The sequence below is a fragment of the Terrapene carolina genome, unplaced genomic scaffold, assembly GCF_002925995.2.
Source record: "Terrapene carolina triunguis isolate 2854851 unplaced genomic scaffold, T_m_triunguis-2.0 Scaffold58, whole genome shotgun sequence".
Classification (NCBI taxonomy): Eukaryota; Metazoa; Chordata; order Testudines; family Emydidae; genus Terrapene; species Terrapene triunguis.
The window spans coordinates 34,504,155-34,526,431 of NW_020664409.1; the positions used below are offsets into that span (position 1 = coordinate 34,504,155).

The 22,277-nt window shown below is 40.7% G+C and overlaps 1 protein-coding gene across 5 annotated transcripts in view; it reads right to left on the reverse strand.

The window, feature by feature from the left end:
* ESCO1 (establishment of sister chromatid cohesion N-acetyltransferase 1) overlaps positions 1-21,229 on the reverse strand; it is a 52,701-nt gene extending 31,472 nt beyond the window's left edge. For 4 of the 5 annotated variants that reach the window (XM_024206499.2, XM_024206502.2, XM_024206501.2 and 1 more), the window contains exons 1-6: positions 21,014-21,229; positions 17,154-17,258; positions 14,860-16,949; positions 14,052-14,163; positions 10,662-10,728; positions 7,978-8,089 (exon numbers count right to left, since the gene is read on the reverse strand). In XM_024206499.2, coding sequence (XP_024062267.1) covers positions 7,978-8,089; positions 10,662-10,728; positions 14,052-14,163; positions 14,860-16,947 — 2,379 coding nt within the window. In that variant the 5' untranslated portion in view covers positions 16,948-16,949; positions 17,154-17,258; positions 21,014-21,229. The remainder of the gene's footprint in view (positions 1-7,977; positions 8,090-10,661; positions 10,729-14,051; positions 14,164-14,859; positions 16,950-17,153; positions 17,259-21,013) is intronic. The other variant, XM_024206500.2, reaches the window with a different exon arrangement.
* Positions 21,230-22,277: the final 1,048 nt, after the last annotated feature.

Here is a 22,277-nt window from a genome sequence, read left to right on the forward strand (position 1 = left end):
GGCTTTAATAATTCTCTCGATATTGGACATATAAAAATGTCTTACCAATTTCTCTTCTCTGAAAAGGTGCATCTCTGCCTGATCCTCCATTTGTGAGTTAAGGAGCTCCACCTGCAAAATAGGCATTTGGTGCCTTTGTAGGAGTTGGTAGGGGCCCCTGGTCTTAGGCGCAGGGTGAAGCACTTCCCCTCTTGATTACCCTTGCTGCAGCTGCTCCAGGAGCAACACTTTGCTCAGAGAGCAAAAACAGCCAGAAAAAAATGCAGGCTGTAAGGGGTGGGGAGGAAATGGAGAAAAGCAGGAAGAAGGTCCAAAGAAAATGTTTCTTTTTGGGTTCTTCACAAAGAATTAAAGAAAGAGGACATCCTGAGCGGCCATATGTATTGCCTGAAGAGGCAGAAGCTTCTGGCAGGAAGTTGGTGGGCAGGCTTCCCTACTTGTCAAGGCATGCCCCGCTCAAAAAGGAGATGTACAGATTTTAAAGGAATTTTATTCTGTGGAATTTAGGAAAATGATTGGGAAAACAAGACTCCAAATTTCATAAATTGTTACTGCTTCAGTCAAAGGGCAAAAGTTACATTTAAAAAAAATTTTCTAGAGAGTTTACTTTCTAAGTAAAAATATGGGGTCATTTCCTATTATGAAATGCTGACTTCATTGGTCATTATAAACTGTAGCAATAAACATGTAAAATAAAAAAGGTGCTACGTGAAGTTTGAACATTATGCTGCATGGATAGTATTTACAGAATTGATTTTTTCTTATTTGTCAAAGATTGATTCTGTAAACAATAGGAATATAAACTTGATGGAGCATGAAGGTTTATAATAATGGCATATAAGAGCCAGTAATTAAAACTGATCAATAACTGTTTTCTTCAGTTTTATACTTCACTGCTTCAAGCCCATTGGTTTTTATCAACTTCATTATGGATAGCATTTTCACTTTCATCAATTTAACTCATGAATTTTTTGAGGCCAAAACATTTCACCTCTCTCATGAAGTGCCTATGTTACAAAACAGTTAAATGGGAGATTATATGGAAGTGTAATGGAAAAATAAGAAGCAAAATGAAAGATACTTTAGTGTATAAACTTAAATAGTTTGCACTTTGCTACTATAAACAGTGATGTTGAAATGCCAGTACCGATCCTGGGGGACCCAGCCTATCCCTTGCTCCTCTGGCTCATGAAGACGTACACTGGCCACTCAACAGCACGAAGGGAAGATTCAACTACTGGCTCCGCAGATGCAGGACGACAACTGAACGTGCTTTCAGTAGACTGAAGGGGCACTGGCATTGTTTACTCTCAAGACTGATCTCAGTGAGAAAAATATCCCAATGGTTATAGCCGCCTGCTGTGTCCATCTGTGAAGCAAAGGGGGAAAAGTTGCCCCCAGAGTGGACGGCAGAGGTGTTGCAGCTTTCGGCTGAGTTTGAACAATCAGACACCAGGGCTATCAGAAAAGCTTAACGTGGAGCTATACAGAGGCTTTGAAAGAGCACTTTAACAGTGAGCCACAGTAATGCACTGTGATGTGCTGTGCTCTACCTGGCCCTGCAGTCTGGGGGCTGTTAGGAATTGTGTGGCGCACATCTATGAATGTGACACAGACACCTACTAATTTTGTGGTGCTTGCTGTACATTTATGATTATTACACTGTTTATCACTGATCTTATGAGTTGTGTCAAAGCTTACAATCATGAGAAGCTGGGTGCTTTCAGTATCGCCAGCCATTCTGCAGCATATGCTGGGAACTAATGAAGATGAATTATTTTCCAAATAAAGAGTAACAAAAAACACTTCCATAAAGTTCTGTGCAAGTTAAAAGCAAATCCATAAACTTCTTGTGGTTTTAATGTAAAAGAGCTTAACGAAGGGGAAGCAACATTCATGTCCATTTTAGCAATATAGACATCAACTGTGCCTCTCACAGGTCAGTGTATGTGAAGCTGTGGTTGTCCTTAATGGCCCCCAGTGGGGAGTGGTAGAATTAATGATGTGGCCCCTGATGCCACATGGAATGTAGAGAGGGCATGTATTTCTCCACAGACTGCAAAGGGAGGCAACCCCAGGATTGTTGAACCTATAGATCCGCAAGAGTGTGCTGCATCTGTGTTTGCGGCCCAAAGAGGCCCATTATGTCTTCGTGCATCTCCCTCTGACTTCTGGGCCTGGCACTTGTCTGGTCTCTCCTTCTCTATACAGTCTGCAATATTCATCCTCCAGGCCCTTTGTTCATGATCTGATACAGCACTGGCTTGCATGATCTTGCTGAACAGGTCATCCCAAGTTCTCTGCTTTCTCTTCCTTATCTGGCTCAAGCATTATGTAGGTGTGGAGGGGGAACCGCTCAAGGCTGCAATGGCAACAGCTACAGAGAAAACAGAGGTACCATTGTCAGTATACTCACAATGGAAAACAAAGTTAAGAGTCAGAACTCCCTTCCCTTGCTCCCCAAAAGTTTTAAACAATACATGCTTGCTGACACTTTTGCTTCAGAGTGCTTGTGCACAATACCACTCTCAGCTCCAGCCATGGTGAGTATGGCCTGCTAAGAGTGAGGGAAATGAGGAAGGGATTGCGCAGTTGCATGGAACTATGAGTGATGGGCAATGGCACTGAATACTGGCACCATTTTCCACAGTGGTGGTGATTTCAGCAGATCTCTCACTCCTGAGGGTAACAAGGCACAGAGAGCACAGCTGCTGTTGGCAACCCGAAGCCACCTGGGCCTGTCCACCACTAGCTTATTTACTGCAATGGAGACTGCCAAAATTATTACCAACTGGTGTGGGAAGCTATCCTACCATGAAGGAAAAAATACGGCTGCCATCCCTAAAAAGCTTTAGGAGAGGATTGCTGAGCACCTCCATGAAAATTTCATTGAGAGCTCTCAAGAGGATTCAAGGGACATCTCTGAGAGTATAAACAAGCTGCTCTGCGCAGCCCCCCTACCTAACTCTACAGGGGAATGAAAAGCATAACACTCTACCTCTCTTTGTTGTACCAATACTTCTAGTACAAGTACATTAATGAAAAGTCAATAGCTGTGTCCTGTTAAGCTAGAAGCACCATAACCGTAATGGAAAATAAATTTATATACTTACCCAAGGTTCTTTCCCCTGCATTGGGCTTGCACGTGCTTAACTGCCAAAACTGACTGGGCTGTGGTGGAGTCTCAAACAGCTCCTGGCTCATGGCATATCTGGACCCCCCCAGTTGCACGTCCTCCATTCTCTTCCACCTTCCCCTCGTCCTCGCTGTTCATGCCAGGGGCCTGTACCTCAGGCTCCTTGGATATATCCACGGTGGTGGTGCTGGAGTCTTCACCACATATGGCCTGCAGCTCTTTGTAAAAAGTGGCAGGTCTGCAGCTTGGCATCAGATCAATTGTTTGCCTCCCTGGCCTTCTGCTACGCCTGCCACAGTTCCTTCGCTTTCACACAGCACTGCTGCTGATCCCTGTTGTACCTCTGCTCGTGAATCATCTGTGAAATCTGCAGATGTCCACACTTCTATGGCTGGTCTGTAGCAGTGTTTGCACAGCCTCTTCTCCCCACAGGCCCAGGAAATCCAATGTCTCCGGTCTACTCCAAGCTGCAGTTCATCTGGAGCATGTAGCCAATATGGTCAGCTAGGCAGTTGCACACAAGAATTGAGAGCTGCTAGGTGTGCTCGCCAAACTGAACAATCAGGAAAAGGCATTTCAAAAATTTGCAGGACTTGGAGTGGGGTCAATGAGCCTTCTGGTCTCCAAGACCCCAGGACAGGAGTTCACAACTGTGATCTGAGCAGTCAGTGTCAGGCATTGTGGGACAGCTGCTGGAGGACTGTTAGGGTTGACACAGGTAGTGCAGTATCTACGTTTGTGCTGTACCAACCTCAAACACATTGACCATGGCTCAATGCTGCTTTTGGAGGTGGTGTTACTATGTTGGCATTGAGGATATCAGTATAAAAATCTTAAAAAGCAAATTTTCTTGCTTATGTTACAAAAACACCTAATTTTATTAAAATTGAAGACAAAAAAAAGCTCCCTATGCGGTTTAAATTTTGCAGTTCTATCAACATGGAAAAAGAATTAACTAGACATCAATTTCATTTTCAGGTTCTCATGTACTTGCATTTAGAATGGCCATAGTGCGTCAGACCAATGGTCCATCTATCCCAGTATCCTGTCTTCCAACAGTGGCCAGTGCCAGATGCTTCAGAGGAAACATACAGAACAGGCAATCATGGAGTCATGTCATCCCACTGTCCCGTGTCATCCACTTCCAGCTTCTGGCAAACAGAGGCTAGGGACACGCAGAGCATGGGGTTCCATCCATTACCATCTTGGTTAATGGCCACTGATGGACTTATCCTTCATTAACTTACCTAATTCTTTTTTGAACTCCATTAAAAATCTAGGATGCAAATACAGCAAGGGAGTATTCGTTTAAAACTTTCTAAGGAAGGGGATGGAACATTTCTACTCATCTTAAGTTTAATTAAAAAAAAAAAAAACTTAATTTTGCATAAATGTGGGAGCTCATTTAACCAGCAACAATGTCCACTGAATATGTAAGATTTTAGAAGTTATTTAAGGTCTGACTTCCTATATCATAGTTCAGAGTATGTCAGACTGGATTGTTATATTAGTGTGAACACAACAATAATCAGGGACTTAAATTCTAACCCAATCTATACAACCTTGGGCAAGTCACTGAATCTTGCTACGTCACTTTCCATGGTCTGTAAAACAGAGATCATACTGACCTGGAAGTTGCTACAAGGATTTAATGTATGTAAAAAAACATAAAAAGATTCTTCCTCCAAAAGTATATTTCTGAGTTTGTGTGCACACATAGTATTAGGTTTTCACTGCTCTTTTAAGTTTGTTTTGTAACCTTCATAAAAAGAGGAAAGATGATCTTGTTAAGGCACTCAGAAGATCTAGGCTCTGCCAGACTTCCTGTGTAACTTTGGGCAAGACATTTAATCTTTCAGTGCCTCAGTTTTACATCAGTAAAATGAGAATAATAGTTGTGATGTGAGGAATAATTAATGGTTAGGCATGCTCAGACACTAGTGACATGCACCATAAAAAAAAAAATTGAAAAAAATCAGTACAAGTATTGAGTATTAGAACAAATTCAAGTTGTAAAAGATGTTTATATTGAGAGAGAACAAACTGTCATTTAAAAGCAAACATAGCAAGACCATTTTTAATGCCTTTTGCAGACAAATTGAGCTGGTTATAGATTTTATACTCACAGGTAATACAAAAAGTATTCAGTACATATACACACTATACAAAGGAGATAATATATGAACATATTATGGACTAAATTCTTGTTAAACAGATAATATAAAACTGCATATGGGGGGAAATTGGAGAATATGGGTAAAACAAATACTGAACAGAATGGTAGAATTTATAAGAATATTTGATAAGGTTTATATCATATCTCAGTCCCAAGGACTCTGGCATTGTAGAAACAGAATGAAAAAGGGTCATAAAATGCACAATGTAAAGCCAAAATACTAACATGGTCACCGCTACAGTAAAGAAGTGGTAATTAATGTTGTGCTTAAAAGGTCCTAACATCTTACAACAGAGAACACCTCTGAAAGATGAGAGGTTTTTTGGCAAGTTAGAAGAGATGGGGTAGAGAGATAGGGATAGATATAATCCTCTTGGGCATCTATCTCAAACCATAGGAGCCACCATAGGAATAACTTTCTTACCACTGATAAGAACAAAACTCCTAAAAAATTGGATGTTTAATGTTTTAATTAAGTAGTGAATGGGTCTGAGCAGCAATTTGAACTATGTTGTTTACAATAAGAGTATAATAAAATGCTGCTCCTAACAGCATGCCAGAAAGTCTAAGAGATGTAAAATATGTTTTCAGCCAATATTTGCAAGATAATTACTATATATTACATGTTTGCAAACAGTTTTAAATGGGCTGTACACACACTGTACAGCAAATACTCATTTACACATTTCTTTAAAAGACTAAATATCTGGACATAGTTAGTCAAAAAATAACATTGCCAATTATGAACTTCAAAAAACAAGATTTTTTTCTAAAATGTAGTGCAATTGCCACTCTTTCAACTGGTTTCAGAGTAGCAGCCGTGTTAGTCTGTATCCGCAAAAAGAACAGGAGTACTTGTGGCACCTTAGAGACTAACAAATTTATTAGAGCATAAGCTTTCGTTCAACTGGTTCTAGTTTCACATTTTATAAAAAAAAAAAAAAAAAAAAGCTAACTTGGCAGAGTAATCTTCTGTGCACCTAGATTGAAGGCTTTAGTCAGTTTTTGCAGATAGGACACAAGCTATAAATCACTGTCTCATATATACTATTATTTGATTAAAGTGAACTACAGGTATAACAACTATATCCTTCATTGATAAACAGGGATTGGGTTAAAATGTTAAGAGTTGTATACAATTAATATTTTGGAGATTGTGTTATTTTGTTAAAACTGACAGTGTCACGCTTGACTTTTAAACCGGCAGGAATACACATTAAAATAAAACACAATGAACTAGTCTCAGATGTAAATTTGTTCTCTCACACATTTTGATGAAGACCCCTATCCTTTTTTCCTCCCTCTAAAATTACTACACTAGATACTACATAACTAAGACTTTTCTTTTTTTGTTGTGGCACTGAACAAACCACTCTTAAAAAAAAATTGAAAATGAGAAAAATAAGCCAGTCAGTTACAAAAAGTATTGGTTTATGATCAGTGAAGATCATAGCTATTTTTTCCTTACAAAGAACCTATATCAAAGACCGATGAAATCCTATTATTGTACAACCAAAAGTTGGGTTTTAAGGCCCCCATTCAGCCCTGCTGAAGTAAAGGGGATTATTTGTATGTTTAAAATTAGGCACCTGAGACCTAAACAGGCAATAATTGAGAATGTTGCAAGTAAGATATCACATTTCTGAACAGTTTAATATTCTGGCATTTCTGAACATATATATATTTATCTTGTAATCCCACCCAAAGAGGCAAATTTCATGCTTTAGGAAAGAGAGAGACTTCAGGCTCATGTCCTTAGTATATGTTTTTAGCAGATTAAGGACTCTCATGCCTATCTATTTCTTAGTAATTTTTTAATATTACAAAAGTGCGGGTAATGGTAATGTCTGCTTTAATGGGTTCAATTTTTTAATTGGTTCTGCTGCAGTGTTGTGAGGTCCTTCAAACTAGGACAATTTGTGTGCTTTTGCCCCACTTGACATTTTGAAATTCTTTGGTTGAATAGTTTTTGCTCTACTTTTTCTTTAGTAGAAATAGCTATTTGTACTTTAGTTTAACAATTTATTTTTAATTATTTAAATATGCCTCTCGCTGTATCAGTTATTGATGGAGCTAGCTCATCAATGATTTGTGGAAAAGTTCTTTCCCTATCGTTAGTTTTAATCAGTGCCTTAGAAAAAATATCCATATATCATTACATAAGTGTAATGCATTCATATGTAACCTCACACAGAAAAATCTGCCAGATACACTCGCTTATCCCCACTAGTGAGATTCTATAATTTGCATAAACTGAGGATTAGTTTATATGCAAAGGCAAATTTATTTCTCTTCCTTTCCACTTTCCTTTATAAATAAATCTCCTCTTTGTATTTGAGAAAGCAAATACAGCCTATTTAAAACAAAACTGAAATGTTGGAAGACTCAGTTTAAACAATATGGATTCTACAATAATCAGTCCAGCATCACTTTTTAATGCCAACAATTAAATGAAAGTGTGAAATGGTTAGTGATTACGAAGTTACAGAAACAACACTATGTAAGGATAACTACATTTAAGACAAGTTCATAACATTTAAGAGGTAGGACAGCTCATTCAAAAATATTTACTGTAAAGGTTATGTTAACATTTCAAGATGCAGGCTTATGACACATATAAGTTTGAGAAATACACCGTTGGCAACATTAAAAGGAAAGTACTTACTATGATCAGCTGTTTGTCATCTTTTCCTGCTTCTCTTAATTTTTGAATATGCTGCTCAGATGACAGGAAGCTACTGCACCTTGATGCTAATGAATGGTTTGGCAAAGGGACCCTTTAAACAAACATATTTCCTGTCAATAAGGCCCTTCTGACTAGGTATTTTCAAAAATGCATCTTTAAATGTAAATCCATTTTAAATAAATTTAAATCTCAAAACAAGGACTAAAAGCATACATGTTTTAGTTTACAATTTTGATATATTCAAAATTATAGCCAAGATGATCAACAAAAAAAGTGCACCACTTGTGATTATCATAAATTATAAACTATGTAGCTAGTGGGAAGAAATAATTATGAATCACTGGACAATTTACTTATCACATAACATAACCATGCAATGTAGTATAGACATAGTGGTCAATTTCATCTACAATTCATATGTATCTCAAAAGACAGTTACAGTAATTTTCCCTCTGACTTTCACTTTACAGACAAATTATGGTCAGAGTTAGTAGCGGTCCAATATCACCAGGAGAGGAGCAGAACAGTTTCTGTTCAGACCACACCATTCCAGTCCCTTACGGAAGATAATTCCTTCCCCCACACCTTTGAAAAGGACCTGTGCACAGGCTCTATATACACACATCCTGTGGCTCTTCTTCTCTCATAAAATGTTTTTAAAAGGGACTTTCCCACTGCATGGAGAAGAGAAGCCAACTTGGCACTGCCTACCTCAGAGGCAGATCAAAAGTTCTTCCTAAAAGTTCGCTAAAAGTTCTTCCTGCTCCAACTTTCCTGTTAGTTGTGTTATTTGAGGGAAGTAGAAGAGGGATTGTTACCAACCAACACTTCCCCACAGAGCTCTAGAGAACTTTTTCCAAAAGGAGACAGCAGAATTTAGAATGAGAGGCTCCTAGAGGTCATTAATCTCTCTCGCACAATAAAAATTTAAATTAAAAAAAAGACACACCACAAGCACCTCTATTTGGCAATTACTAATCCTAACTTTTTTGCAAAGCAGAGATCAGACAGAGCAACATAGTTCTTATTAACAAGATGCTAATAAGTGCCACAGTCTATTGCAGTAGATGAATTATAAGCTTTTACATACGTTGAAATTTTTGCTCTACAAGTTATATCTAAAGAAGTGTTGGCATGCCAGACTCAAGACATGAATTCATGTCTCTTTCACTTGATTCACCATTTCTTCTGACTCGTTAATTACTGGAAATAATTATGATTGAAGAGTGATCTTTCCTATTACATCTTTTCTTCTTGGGCCTGCAGTGAAATTATACCACATATGACATTTTTATGTCAATCAGGTCTCAAATAGGATTAGAGGAGCAGTATCTGGGACATGTGTTAAGAAAGCACTTATGAAAACAAAATATCTAAAATAGCAAAGGGAGCACAAATTTATTAGCCAAGAAGTCTTTTTTCAAGCTTGCAACAATATGAACATCCTCCATTTCCAGACAGAAAACTTAGCTTAGGTGAAGTTGAAGATAAGACCACACTCACATCAGCAACTAAGAGCAACAATCTTTATAAAACTCTCTAAACTAAACAAAAGCAAAAGAAGTTCAAGATTAAATCTGCAAGAAACTCAAACATGTAGAAGTATTCAGTTTAGATATTTAAACTTACATCTGCCCATCTTTTTATGGCTTTTTTGACAGTGGTGTTATTTTTGGATCAAGAAAATTTTCTAAAAGTTAAGAAGTCCTCAATCTCTGGGTTAATTTTGAAAAGCCACTGTATTTGTCCAGCTTGTAGGTGAAGACTGAAAATCTGAATTACAGAGCAGTGCTTTATAATTGGTTTCATATCTCCATTGTGAACATTATACTTTACATCTAATGACACCAAGATCACTGGTTAGGATATGGAATAATAGTGTCCATTACTTTGACTCTTTACATTGCCATTTGACACTCTTAATGAGGTCCGATTAGACAAATAATACATTGAAAACAAACAATCAGGAGAGTGCGTATGACAGAGTGGCCAGAACTGGCACAGCCACTATATCATTAAAAGTGAAGCATTCTACTTTGTGTGGTGGCAAACGAGGAAAAAAAAGTTATGGATAAGGCAGCCAGAATTTCTGATTTTCACAGGGCCTCACTGTGCAGCTAGATTTAAGGTAGATTGGGGCACAAAGCTCAGTGTGGGGGGATTGGGGGACCACAAAAAACCTAAAACATTTCCATTAAAAAGTGTACTGACTATTACAAGATTTTTGTAACTGAAAAACTACAGGAACCTTCCTCCTCTGAATAGGTGAACCTAATAAACTTAACTTTAGTCATCATCTATTTTCGAGTCTCAGGTTAGGATCTGGCAAAAAGCAATGCAAAATGTTAAGTATTTTTTAGCTCTGCTAATTACCACTTTTTCAAAAAAAGGTGCGACTCACATTGCAGCCAGGCTGTATGATAATTTTTTCACCAAAGCTGAAGTTAGTGCTTTTTCCACTCACAACCTCCTTTGGTAAACTGGATTACACAGAACTCGGTCTCTTATGGAAAGATTTCCATGTTTAAAAAAAAAAAAAAAAAATTAGGATGGCAGTGGAAAAGAGGGACAAAAAAAAAATTGGTCTTATAATGGCAACTTTACCTAAGGAGGGGCTACTGTCATTCCATAAATATTTTAAAGAATAAAAAAAGGTACTATACCTCTTCTCACTAGTCTCAGATGTCTGATTTGTGAATAAAGTGCGCACCAACTGCTTGGGAGCCGAACCTGCAGTTAATCAGGTTAATAATGTCATTTCATTATAAAATTTCTCTTAACAGAAAAAGCAAACTTGGCAAAACATGTTAACTTCACTACAGCAAAGAGATATGCAAGACCATGTTAAACACACTGTACTTTATCTGTAAAAAAAAATTAAAAAAAAATCATGTAATGAAATGGTGCAAATTTCATGCAGAATTCAGATATTTCTCCACACTAAATTTTTAAACTTACCTTACATGAAAACTATACATATCCACTGTTCCTGAACATGATTCTCTCGCTCAATAGCCAGGGAGGAGCAGCAGACTTAATCTGAATTTTAGTTTCAACCCGCTCATGTTGACATCAATTGGGTACTACTGTGTACAGCAGCAGAGCCATAAATACGATCTCTGACTTGCTCAGTAGTAGGGTAGGGGAAAGAGAGACAGTTAGGAAATGCAATAAGGGGGGGGAGAAGAGAAGAGAGAATATTTTTCCTAACCCCCAGCAACAGTAAATGGAGATATCCCATCTCCTAGAACTGGAAGGGACCTTGAAAGGTCATCGAGTCCAGCCCCCTGCCTTCACTAGCAGGACCAAGTACTGATTTTGCCCCAGATCCCCAAGTGGCCCCCTCAAGGACTGAACTCACAACTCTGGGTTTAGCAGGCCAATGCTCAAACCACTGAGCTATTCCTCCCCCCAAAGGATCCTAACAATACTGTTACTGCATGTGACACTTCAAAAAGCTGGAGCTACACTGAAAAGAAGAATGGCACAAGTGTCATCTTTTAGTAAACGGCTAGACCTGCTGATGAAACATTGCATAGGGCACCCCAAGGCCAGGCACTATCACAAGGAGATGGAGAGAAGGCAAGAGCATGGCATGCCATCAGAGAGAAGTAAGAGATGTATCAGTGATCTAGTAAGGATACTTATTGTTTAGGACAGAGTTTGGTTCTTTGCTTCTTGAACCGTGAGAGGCGAGGGGGAGATTTTCACATTCACATTCCAAGACTTGACAACTGGAACAGTGCTGACAGGTTCCTGAGAGAGGTGAATGCAGCCCTCTTCAGACAGATGAATGGTTGCAAATTTGTGGGAATTTGGTGGAGAAGGGGAGGTAAAAAGTAGTAACTCTAGTTCCTCCTTGAGAAGGGATGCATACAAATAAGTGAAGAGGGTGAGAGAAGAGATGTATACTGTTAGAAATAAGGCAGTGGTAAACAAAAGATATGGATAAAAATCTTTGAGTGTAAGGGAACTGGGGGCGGGGGCAGGAGAGAAGAGCAAAAATGAGAAAACTGAAGATTCATTGTTTAATTTGTCAAGAAGAATGTAGTAAGGAGAACTGTACAAGTTGCCAATTCAGTTAACATTTCTTGTCAGATGGATCATTCACAGAGAGTTTACTCAACTCCATGCTCCAGACTGGAAAACATTCACTAGCCCAGAGTGAAAAGTAAGCTTTCCTGGGCAAGAGCCATCAATCACTACAGAATCCAAACAAATTTAGAAAGTTTCTAACCCTGATGTTTTTGAAGATGGTGTTCCAAGATCAAACTAAGATGAAACCAATGCAGTGCATCTTCCTAAGAGGGCAGGACAACTCCACACCTCTGCTGCTGCTCAGCTCTTCCACAAGAAAAGGCAGAGGAAAGACTGACAAAGTATGGTTTTCTTTGTCGTCTTGTTCTCCTCATCTCGGGTTGGGTCATTGTGCAAGCATCCACTATCTGCAGAAACTGCTTGCATCCATGTAATCACTTTGCAGTGTACGTCAGGGATGCCAACCGAGGGCCTTTCCCTAGTTGAACTCTGCATGCCCATTCTCTTTCCCACCTTGTTGCCACAGACTTTGTGGACTGCGAACAGATGGCACTGGTGTTGCCATTGCCCAACACAAAGCTTCATTTAACCCATTAATGGGGGTTTCAAGGCAGTTTTCCTTCTAGTTAGGCTGCCCTGCCAGATTGAAGAAAGTCACCTGCTCTGAGCAGTCCAGTTATTTTTTTTTTAAAGTTGCCAGATAACCTTTCACACCACTACTTTTGGCAAAAAGTTGTCATTGCCATTTTTCAGATCCCACCACACAGAAGTAAAATTAACAAGTCCCGTCAGTTTCATTCTACTGCAATGTGGGAAAGCTATGAGGGAGAAAGGCACTAAGGAAGGGGAGTCTAAATATGGAGTCTGGAGGAAGGGCAGAGCAGCATAAACACCGCCCTTACATCAGCCAAAAAGTGGAGCACAGGGTTGAATAGTGGACAGTCCCTCCCCTCAGCACATCAGCCCAGAGGAAGGGAGGGTGTAGACGGAGAACCCTCACCCTTTTAGCAACCAGAAGACTCAGATACAGAAGGAGAACACAGAGAATGCAGCTCCTCTTCCAGCAGCCAGAGAAGGCGGAGTTTCAAGTTTATCAGACATCTACTAGCCAGAAGCTGACAGGAAAGATGGAACCATTGAATAGAGTCCAGGGATCAGCATCCTAGAAGAAATTCAAGCACCCTTCCTTTTCTCAGCTGCTGCAGGGGAGCAAGGCTTTTCACCTGAGCATTGCCCCACTTTTTGTATCAGTCCACGATCAGGTGAATAAGTCTCCTTACTATTAGGTACCTGGTAAAAATTCCAAGTCCTGTGTGTAGATGTGCAGATGAAGGGAGGGTGGGAGAGAAAGAATGGGTGATGAGATAAATAAGGAGAATAATGTTGAGAGAGTATATGGAGGGAGAAGTAGTTAAAAGAAAGTAGAGAATACATAGGGGGGGGGGGGAAGAGAAAACAGACGCCAATGACAACTCACAAGCCATGATCAGTTACTGGAAAAAAGAGTTGAGTGAAGACAGGAAGGAAAAGAAGGTAAAAACAAAAAGCAAAGGATGAAATAAGTCAAGTTGGTAGACGAGTACTCAATTAACATCTGATTTTACTGACATTCATCATATATTATATCTGATTAATATTTTTTGGTATTCAACTGGTTCTTGTAACTGGCCAAATACTATTCTAATATATTTGATTAATTCCACCAGTAATAATCTAATATGGCCCAAAAAGTTAGGCATCAACAAGTGCTGTTGGTACATTACTTTTAAACTGAGTACATAAAACTTTTATTCTTTTAAATTACTGGGGGATGTGGCTCTGGAGGGCATGGTTGCCAGATACCATATTTTTCACCTTGATAATAGGCTTAGTTCTAGGACTACAAGGTAAGTTTTCATGCCCTGCTGACACCAATAAATTTTGTAACCTTCCTATTTGAAAAGGAAGAAGAGGATTCATCACCACCATTAACAGACCTCTCAGAATGCACAGAATTTACAGTTTAGATTTTTTACCTTGAGATTCACTTTCTATCTCCTTTTTGGCTTGCTTAGGTGGTGGTGCTGTTGCTGTAGTACTTTTCACTGGAGTGCTTTCTGGACTTGAATCCAAATGCAAGCTAAAACTCTGAACAACACAATAGAACAGATGATAGATCAAAGTCAAACTGCTCCATCTCTCTCTCTAAGTTCTGTCCCCATTTCATTAATTAAATATTTTATGAGTAAAACCATTATTGAGTTCCTACAAGATCAGTTTAAACTCTTTCCCCAGTTCTCTTTAAGACTTTGCTTAATGAACTGATAAGCAACCCCATGTATATATCTGTGGCACTATCTGATGTAGCAAAATTTTGTTACATTACACATTCAGTGCATATGGATGCTTATTTGGAAAGAATATGGTTATTACATGTACTCCTGTGTTCTTAGAACATTACATTTAAACAAACCTAATCATGAGCATAAGTAGTACTTTGTCCTCCCATTCCCCTTAATGTACATTTTCAGCAAAAGATAGTTATGGTATTTTAAATTAATCAGCCATGACATTTTGATTTGTTGTGCTATGCACTTGAGTTATTGGAGAAGAATTTTATTTTTTTTAAAACTATTGCCCTTAGTATTACATAACAGATTTGTTTTCCTATTTGATTTATAGTAGAAGCACAAGTCAACTCAATAGCAGATTAAGGTTCCTGTACCGAAATGGTTTAGTTGCACAAAATGTTACTGATAAAGCTAGTTACACGAGCACTGTTAGGTACTAGAACAAATTTAGGAAAGTATCCTCCCACCACATTCCATAAATAAAAAGAATTACCTCATCTAGCGTTGGCTCAGGAACATGTTTTGTCCGATTATCCAACAAGCCATTTTCAGCAACTTTTTTTGTGGGTTGCTTTGTTTCTGGTGTCACATCTTTAGCTCTGACTGTTTCAGAAGAAACTGCTCCCAATTTCTCCTGTACATGAGTTGCACTTTTATTCTCACATGGCTTTGTTACTGACAATTTACCTTGGGCCTTTGAAAGCTGTATTTCTGCAACCGTTGCTTGACTTGATTCTGGAACTTTAATTTTAGTTTCTAACAAATCCAGCTTGGGAACACTTGCAGAGTTTAATTTATTTTGATGTATATTATTAGCTTTCATTAGTTTAATTTTGGTCCACTTAGAGTTTTTGTTTGCGGGACTATTTCTGCCATTCAGAACACATTTGACAGGTATTCCTTTTTTGCTGGGGAAAAAACGCTTGCACTGAGTGCTCTGATTTGGTTCCTTCTGAGTAAGCAATACAGTCTGTGACAGCTGTGTTTCTGCAGGTTTCTCTTCTCCTTTTCTATATTCAGTGTTGGGAGAATCTTTTTTCACCTCTACTGTATCTGACTCAATTTCACCTGCAATTTCTTCACAGAGTTCAAGAATGCTTACCCGTTTGGACTTCACAACGTTCTCTGGCTGATTGGCTAGATCTTTTTCATTTACAGGTGGCTGCGAAACTCTCTTTGCTTTTACACTGCTTTTCACATTCTGATGCACTGGTTGTTTTTCCTTATTTATTTTCACAGAAGTTGGTTGAAGTGGACTTACCATTTCTACTTTTTTATGATCAAGAAATAATCTTGAGCCTTGCAGGCTATGTTGAGAACTGTTGGAATCATTGGTTTTATGGTCCATTTTACATTTTTTCTCTGGCAGAGAGCTGGTTATTCCTACAGTTATTTCTTCATCTCCACTTATAAAATTAGATTTTGTTTTCTTATTTTTCTGTTCTGTTTTCTGCTTAAGAGGTTTAACTGTTTCAACTCTAGTACTTTGAATACATCCTTTTGTTTGAGTGCCCTGTTGCACTTCTGAAGCTTTTCCTTCTTTAATTTCTCTATTATGAAGGGATCTTGCTGACATATCTGATAACTGCTGCAATCTATGTGATCGCCTGGTTAGTTGCTCATCTGGGATAATGATGTGTCTTGGCTTAGGAATGTCTTGTACTGACTTTTTCTGGCACACTTCCTTATTTTTTGTGGCTTTTGGTTGCTGTTGTGTGTCTTTGACAGTTATTTTAGTGTTTGTCCCTGATGATCTTGTCAACATGCGCATTCGTAATTCAGGTTCACGTTTGTTGTCACCGAAAGATTTAATCGATGATTGTTCAGCATCTTGAGAAGTTGACTTTTTTGCAAGATTCTTTTTAGGACTCTGAACTTGTATCCCTAAATTTTTATCAGTAATTTTTACAGCTTTAGAACTTGTAGAAGAATTACTTTCTGTAGAAATTCCCTTTACACATTTCATATCCACGTGTATGTTCCTAAGTGTAGTTTCATTTACAGTTTTTACAGACTGCAAGACAGATTGCCTAATACTTTGGGGTTTCGATGAATTCTTTTTAATATCTGAAGTTGATTTTAATTGCTGTCTCTTGCTTTCAACTGAAACTTTGGTTTGTAAAGCACATTTGTCCTTCCCTTCAGGACCTGTTTTGGAGGAAGTCTTTGTAGATTTCAAGAAAGTAGTATGGTTTATTTTTGAAGATCTGGAGGGTGTTTTAGTAGTAGATACCCTACCTAATGATTTCAGGGATGATTTTTTCATAGGTACTGTTTTACTGGATCTTTTCTTTAATTGAAGTTCACTCTGCTTTGAATGTTTCTGCACTAGTTTAGAATGGGAGGACCGCCTAGCACAATTATTGATGGCTTTATTTACCACTGACCTGTTAGGTTTGACCGAGATTTTAAGCACTGCTTTCTTCTGCACTGCACTTTTATTTGGCTTTGATTTATTTAAGACATGTTTTGTGGCTGACACCTCTCTTTCTTTCTTTGTTGATGATTTGCTGTTCTTATCTAGCTTCCGACGTTTAGCAGAAGATTCTGCTATTGCAGACTTCCTTTTTTGGGCTGCCATTTCTGCAAAACAACAATTGAACCAAATGTCTACAATTTTTTTCAGCTACTTCTATTGTTAATGTACATTATTAGCCATATTATATAAAAGGAGACATACTGGATTATTAATTTTGTCTATTTACTATCAGTGTGTACTAGTCACGATCAGAAAGCAAAATCTGTTAAGCCATTTTAAGTTTAGTATACTACATTTATTTTACTTACAGGTATTTTATAAGAAGCGATCGATGTTTCAGAAAAAGTAACTTATCAAGCTGTGCCAAAACCATTCCTTATAAATTTGGTTGTAGACAAGGCATTACATGTCACCTATAAAGAATAAAACATTTATGGAGATATTTAGATCCAGTATGTTTATTTTGTTAACTTTTCCCTTCTATTTCTCAGTCTCTGAATTCAGGCATATATTGCTCCTGACCACCTATATTAAATTTTTTCATTCTTTCAAATAATAATTAGCTTTAAAGTATGAGAGTCTCAGGCAAAAGTGACACGTGGACTTTATGCAACCTTCCATATTCTGTCTTCATGACAGAATTTTATATCAGGACCCTTCAGTTGCAGTTGTAGCTCTGCACTCCATTACCCAAAGCCCCAAGGAGCAGAGGACTGGACAGGGCACTTTTTGGAGCCCCATCAGTACAATAGTCAGATACCACTGTTAAGCAACACTATATGCTCGCAGAGACTAATGATGCACTTTTGTACTCCCAACCTCCGAAATGTTATAGCATCAGACAAGCCCTCTAACAAAACGACAGTGAGGAACAGTACTTTTATATTAGAAGCTGAAAACAGTCCTTTTATATTTCTATTTATGCTAACAGCCACTTAAGAATACATCTTATATTTTCAAACTTAATATTTTTTTGCCATTTTCCTATTTAACACTTTTTCTCTTATATTTCCAATGATGCAAAAATGAATGTGGTTGTTTAAGAACTTATATGGTTAAATAAGAAAAGTTTCTAGCCCTTATGCATTCTTCCAAAAGTGAACAGAAGGCAAACTGGAAGGAAATATTCTATCATAGCCTTCAAACAAACAGGTCTGGTGCTCTTCCTGCACCTCATAGCATTGTAAGTAATAGCTTAGAAATTAACAAGATTCTGGTTAGTTTCACTGCTGCTATTAAGAGTCCCCAAGTTGTCAAGAATTGTTACTACTCATGCTGATCAGGAAAGCTATGAGTACCAGCCAGAAAACCCTGGAAGAAAAGTGGACACCAAAACCCTCTTCCAGCAGGGAGAGGGAGGTTAAGGTCCAACCTGAGACACTTACAAACCCAAGGCCAATATGAAACATGGAGCTTCTGAGAAGACGACAGGGACAACACCGGGACAGAAATCCTAGAACTAGGAGTAGCAAGGCTTCTCACCAGGAAGTTGCTCCTGAGCCATGTTAGTGGAGCCTTTCACCATTGATTTTCATATCTACATCTGACTAGTACAGGGGTCGGCAACGTTTGGCACGTGGCTCGCCAGGGTAAGCACCCTGGCGGGCCGGGCCAGTTTTATTTACCTGCTGACGCGGCAGGTTCAGCCGATTGCGGCCCCCACTGGCCACGGTTTGCCGTCCCGGGCCAATGGGGGCGGCGGGAAGCGGTGCAGGCGAGCGATGTGCTGGCCGCGGCTTCCCGCCACCCCCATTGGCCCAGGATGGCGAACTGCGGCCCCCACCGAACCTGCCACGTCAGCAGGTAAATAAAACTGGCCCGGCCCGCCAGGGTGCTTACCCTGGCGAGCCGCGTGCCAAACGTTGCCGACCCCTGGACTAGTATGTTTAAGTTCTCCAACAAGTAGGCTTCTGATACTTTTTAGGCACAGTCTTATTGTGCATAGATGTCTTTTTTCTACATCCCCTTAAGTAACCACTGCTCAGGAAGAAGTATTTTTTCAGTTAGTTAAGGCAGAACAATCACAGATAATTTTACAGTATTGGTCTGGGTAACAATACTGGGCACTGAAAGATACTTCTAAGTTTTCAGTCAATTTAAAATTTTCAACTACCATTGAAGTTTCCAATATCAGACTGTTATAACAGTTCAATTTTTTTGCATCAACAAGCTGACAGCAAAGTATTTCTATCTCCCCATGACAAAACTGTTACTCCAACCCCCAAAATCTATGAAACTAAAACAAGTTAAGGCAAGAAAGGAACATGAGATCATCTAGTTTCACCTTCCATATAATATAGACCGGGGTCGGCAACCTTTCAAAAGTGGTGTGCTGAGTCTTCATTTATTCACTCTAATTTAAGGTTTCACATGCCAGTAATACACTTTAACATTTTTAGAAGGTCTCTTTCTATAAGTCTATAATATATAACTAAACTATTGTTGTATGTAAAATAAATAAGGTTTTTAAAATGTTTAAGAAGCTTCATTTAAAATTAAATTAAAATGCAGAGCCCTACGGACCGGTGGCCAGGACCCCAGTAGTGAGAGTACCACTGAAAATCAGCTCGCATGCCGCGTTTGACACGTGTGCCATAGGTTGCCTACCCCTGATATAGACCATTGGAATTTCCTTCATTTATTGAGGCAAACAGCTGTTTGTTTGGCTAAAGCATATCTTTCAGCTTATTAGAAAATATAAAAATGTGTGTCAGGTCCCAATTTACATTTTCTAATTGATTTAGATTTTTTAAAACTGTGAAAACAAGCTTCCCACTCTATCAAGTTTAAAAATTATTCATTAAAAAGTCAGTCTGTCAGGCTAACCAACTGATCTTTATTTAAGATAATTCTAGCCTCTCTACTTTAATCCTGCAATTCGTTGGTTCTATATTGCCCACTGACTTTGATGGGGTCTGCCACCCACACACAAGTTGCAGGATCGGGTCCCCAAACTCTGGAACAGAATTTAGAACTCAGATTGAGAATATGATTATTTATAAGATTGTTAGCACTTCTCCCAATTAATTCCATAATTAAAAAATCAAGTAGCCTCTGAGGACACAGAAGCAGCTATGTGGATAAGCTTTACCTCCAAGCCTTTCATTTTTCCTCACATTAATCAGTAGGGAAGCTATGATTTCTGCTAGTAAGAAATTTGACTATCAAGTGCCATAGCACACAAACTTATGTATAGATACTTGCACTAGCTTGTAAAAAACTATTTTGTTTGCTAATAAATGTAGTCTACAGGCCTGTTACACCATCTCAAGGTGTTCAAATGTTGATCCTCATAAGGTGAGCAGTATGCCCTGTGCACTGTCTGTGGCATTTTTAAAAGCTAGTCATAGCGGTCTTGATTCCCCCCGCCCCAGCAATACATAGAGCAGAGAAGAGTCCACTGCCACTTCTGCCCCCCAGGTGAGTTACATGGAAGGCAGGTTTGTCAGTGGAAACAAAGAGGATCCAATTCAAGTGCCACCCTCTTCCACACACAGCTGCTGCGGTTTAACTCCTCCCTTCGTTCTCATTTAAGTCTAGCAGCACTAGGCGCTTTCTGGACATGCAGGCAGGGCCCAGTCTCTGCCCCGAGGAGTTGGCAGTCTAAGGCCTTGCAGAGGTTGGAGGAAGTGGGAGAGTGGATAAGGACTGCCACTTATAGGTTGATCAACGATCCTGGCTCAGGAAAGTGACGGAAAATACCAGCCTCCCTCACAGTTGGCTCCGAGCTGTGGGGGGACTCACCGGGACCGGGAACCAAGCTACGTGACAAGGGGCTGGCGTCCCCCGCCTGCTGACACAGAAATCATTCGTGGCCTGTAGACTTTGCACCCCGGGGGGAGGGGGCGCAAGCCCTGGTCCACGGTCCCGAGCCTGAGTCTCCCAGTAACAACCAAAACGGGGGCGGGGGCGTCTCCTCATGGACCTCAGGGCGCGGAGACCCGCCGCGGGGGAGCGGCCGTTTGGGGCCGAGGGCAGCGTTCAGGGGCGAGGGGGTCGCGCTCCAGGCGCATCTTCCTCCCTCAACTACAGTCACTGCGCCTGGAACCAGAGGAGGCGGCAACCGGGACTAAGGCACTGGAGGAAGCGGCTCGACCACGAGGGAAGGGCCCGCGGCCGCTCAGCCTCTGGCGGGGGGGGGCGGGCTGGCGCCCCGCGGTCACTTTACCTCAGCGAGTCTCCTCTGGTGCGCGCTCGCGGCGCGAGCCGCTCTCCTAGCTGCTCTGGGGAGCGGGGGCACGCGGCGCGAGCTCGGGGGGGCAGGGGCTCGCGTAAGCTGGGTGAGGGGCGCGAGGTCACTGTCGCTCGTGCACCTTTCCCATGTCACCCAGAAGTCTGTAGCTTCTCTCTGGAGAGCAGAAGCAAGTGGATGGAATCTCTTCACATCCGGGCACAGAGACAACCCTGCCACTGCCCCGCCCCGATTTATGACGATTACCAGTCTGCGACGCTTGTTGTTATTTCTCTCTGATCCCGAATCCGGAAACTGCTTCCCGGCATAACGTAACTTCCGTCGGTGGCTGTTATACGCGAGCCCTACTACTGCTAACGAGACGGCTCGGGAGCTGGAAGGAGGAAGGGAGGCCTGGGTGTAGTCAGAGCGGCCCCGGGCGGCCGGAACAGGGCCGATCCAGTCCCGTGTCTGCTTTGGGGCTGTCTGAGCTACGTCTTCACTACGGGGGGGGGGTCGATTTAAGATACGCAAATTCAGCTACGTGAATAGTGTAGCTGAATTTGACGTATCACAGCCGACTTACCCCGCTGTAGGGACGGTGGCAAAATCGACATCTGCAGCTTCCCGTCGACGGCGCTTACTCCCACCTTCGCTGGTGGAGTAAGAGCGTCGATTCGGGGATCGATTGTCGTGTCCCAACGGGACGCAATAAATCGATCCCCGAGAGGTCGATTTCTACCCGCAGATTCAGGCGGGTAGTGTAGACCTAGCCTGAGAGAGGGTTCTGTCTTATAGAGGCACCAATTAACCCCACCCTCTGTCCCAATTTTTCACACCTGCTGTCTGGTCACCCTTGTGCCAGTTGCCCTTCTCAAAACAGAAAAGGACAGAGCCAAGGATGTTAAAAGGCAGCAATACTAATTCACCTCTCAACTCCTTTTCCCGTTTACACTGGCAGAAGCCCCCCCCCACTCCCCCCTCGATTCATGGCCATGCCTTCCAGACCGTGGCACCCACTTGTAGCTCTGGGACTTCCAGTCCTGTCCTCTTCACACTTCTTTTGAAAGAGTCTTTCCATCCCATCCTGGGTCCCCCACGCCCTTTCTTGCCAGGGCCGGCTCCAGGCACCAGCCCAGCAAGCAGGTGCGTGGGGCGGCCAAGAGGAAGGGGCGGCATGTCGGGCTCTTCAGGGGCGGAGAAAAGGACCTGACGCCAAAGAAGAAAGCGGCACGGTGCAGCTGCCGCCGATCGCGATTGC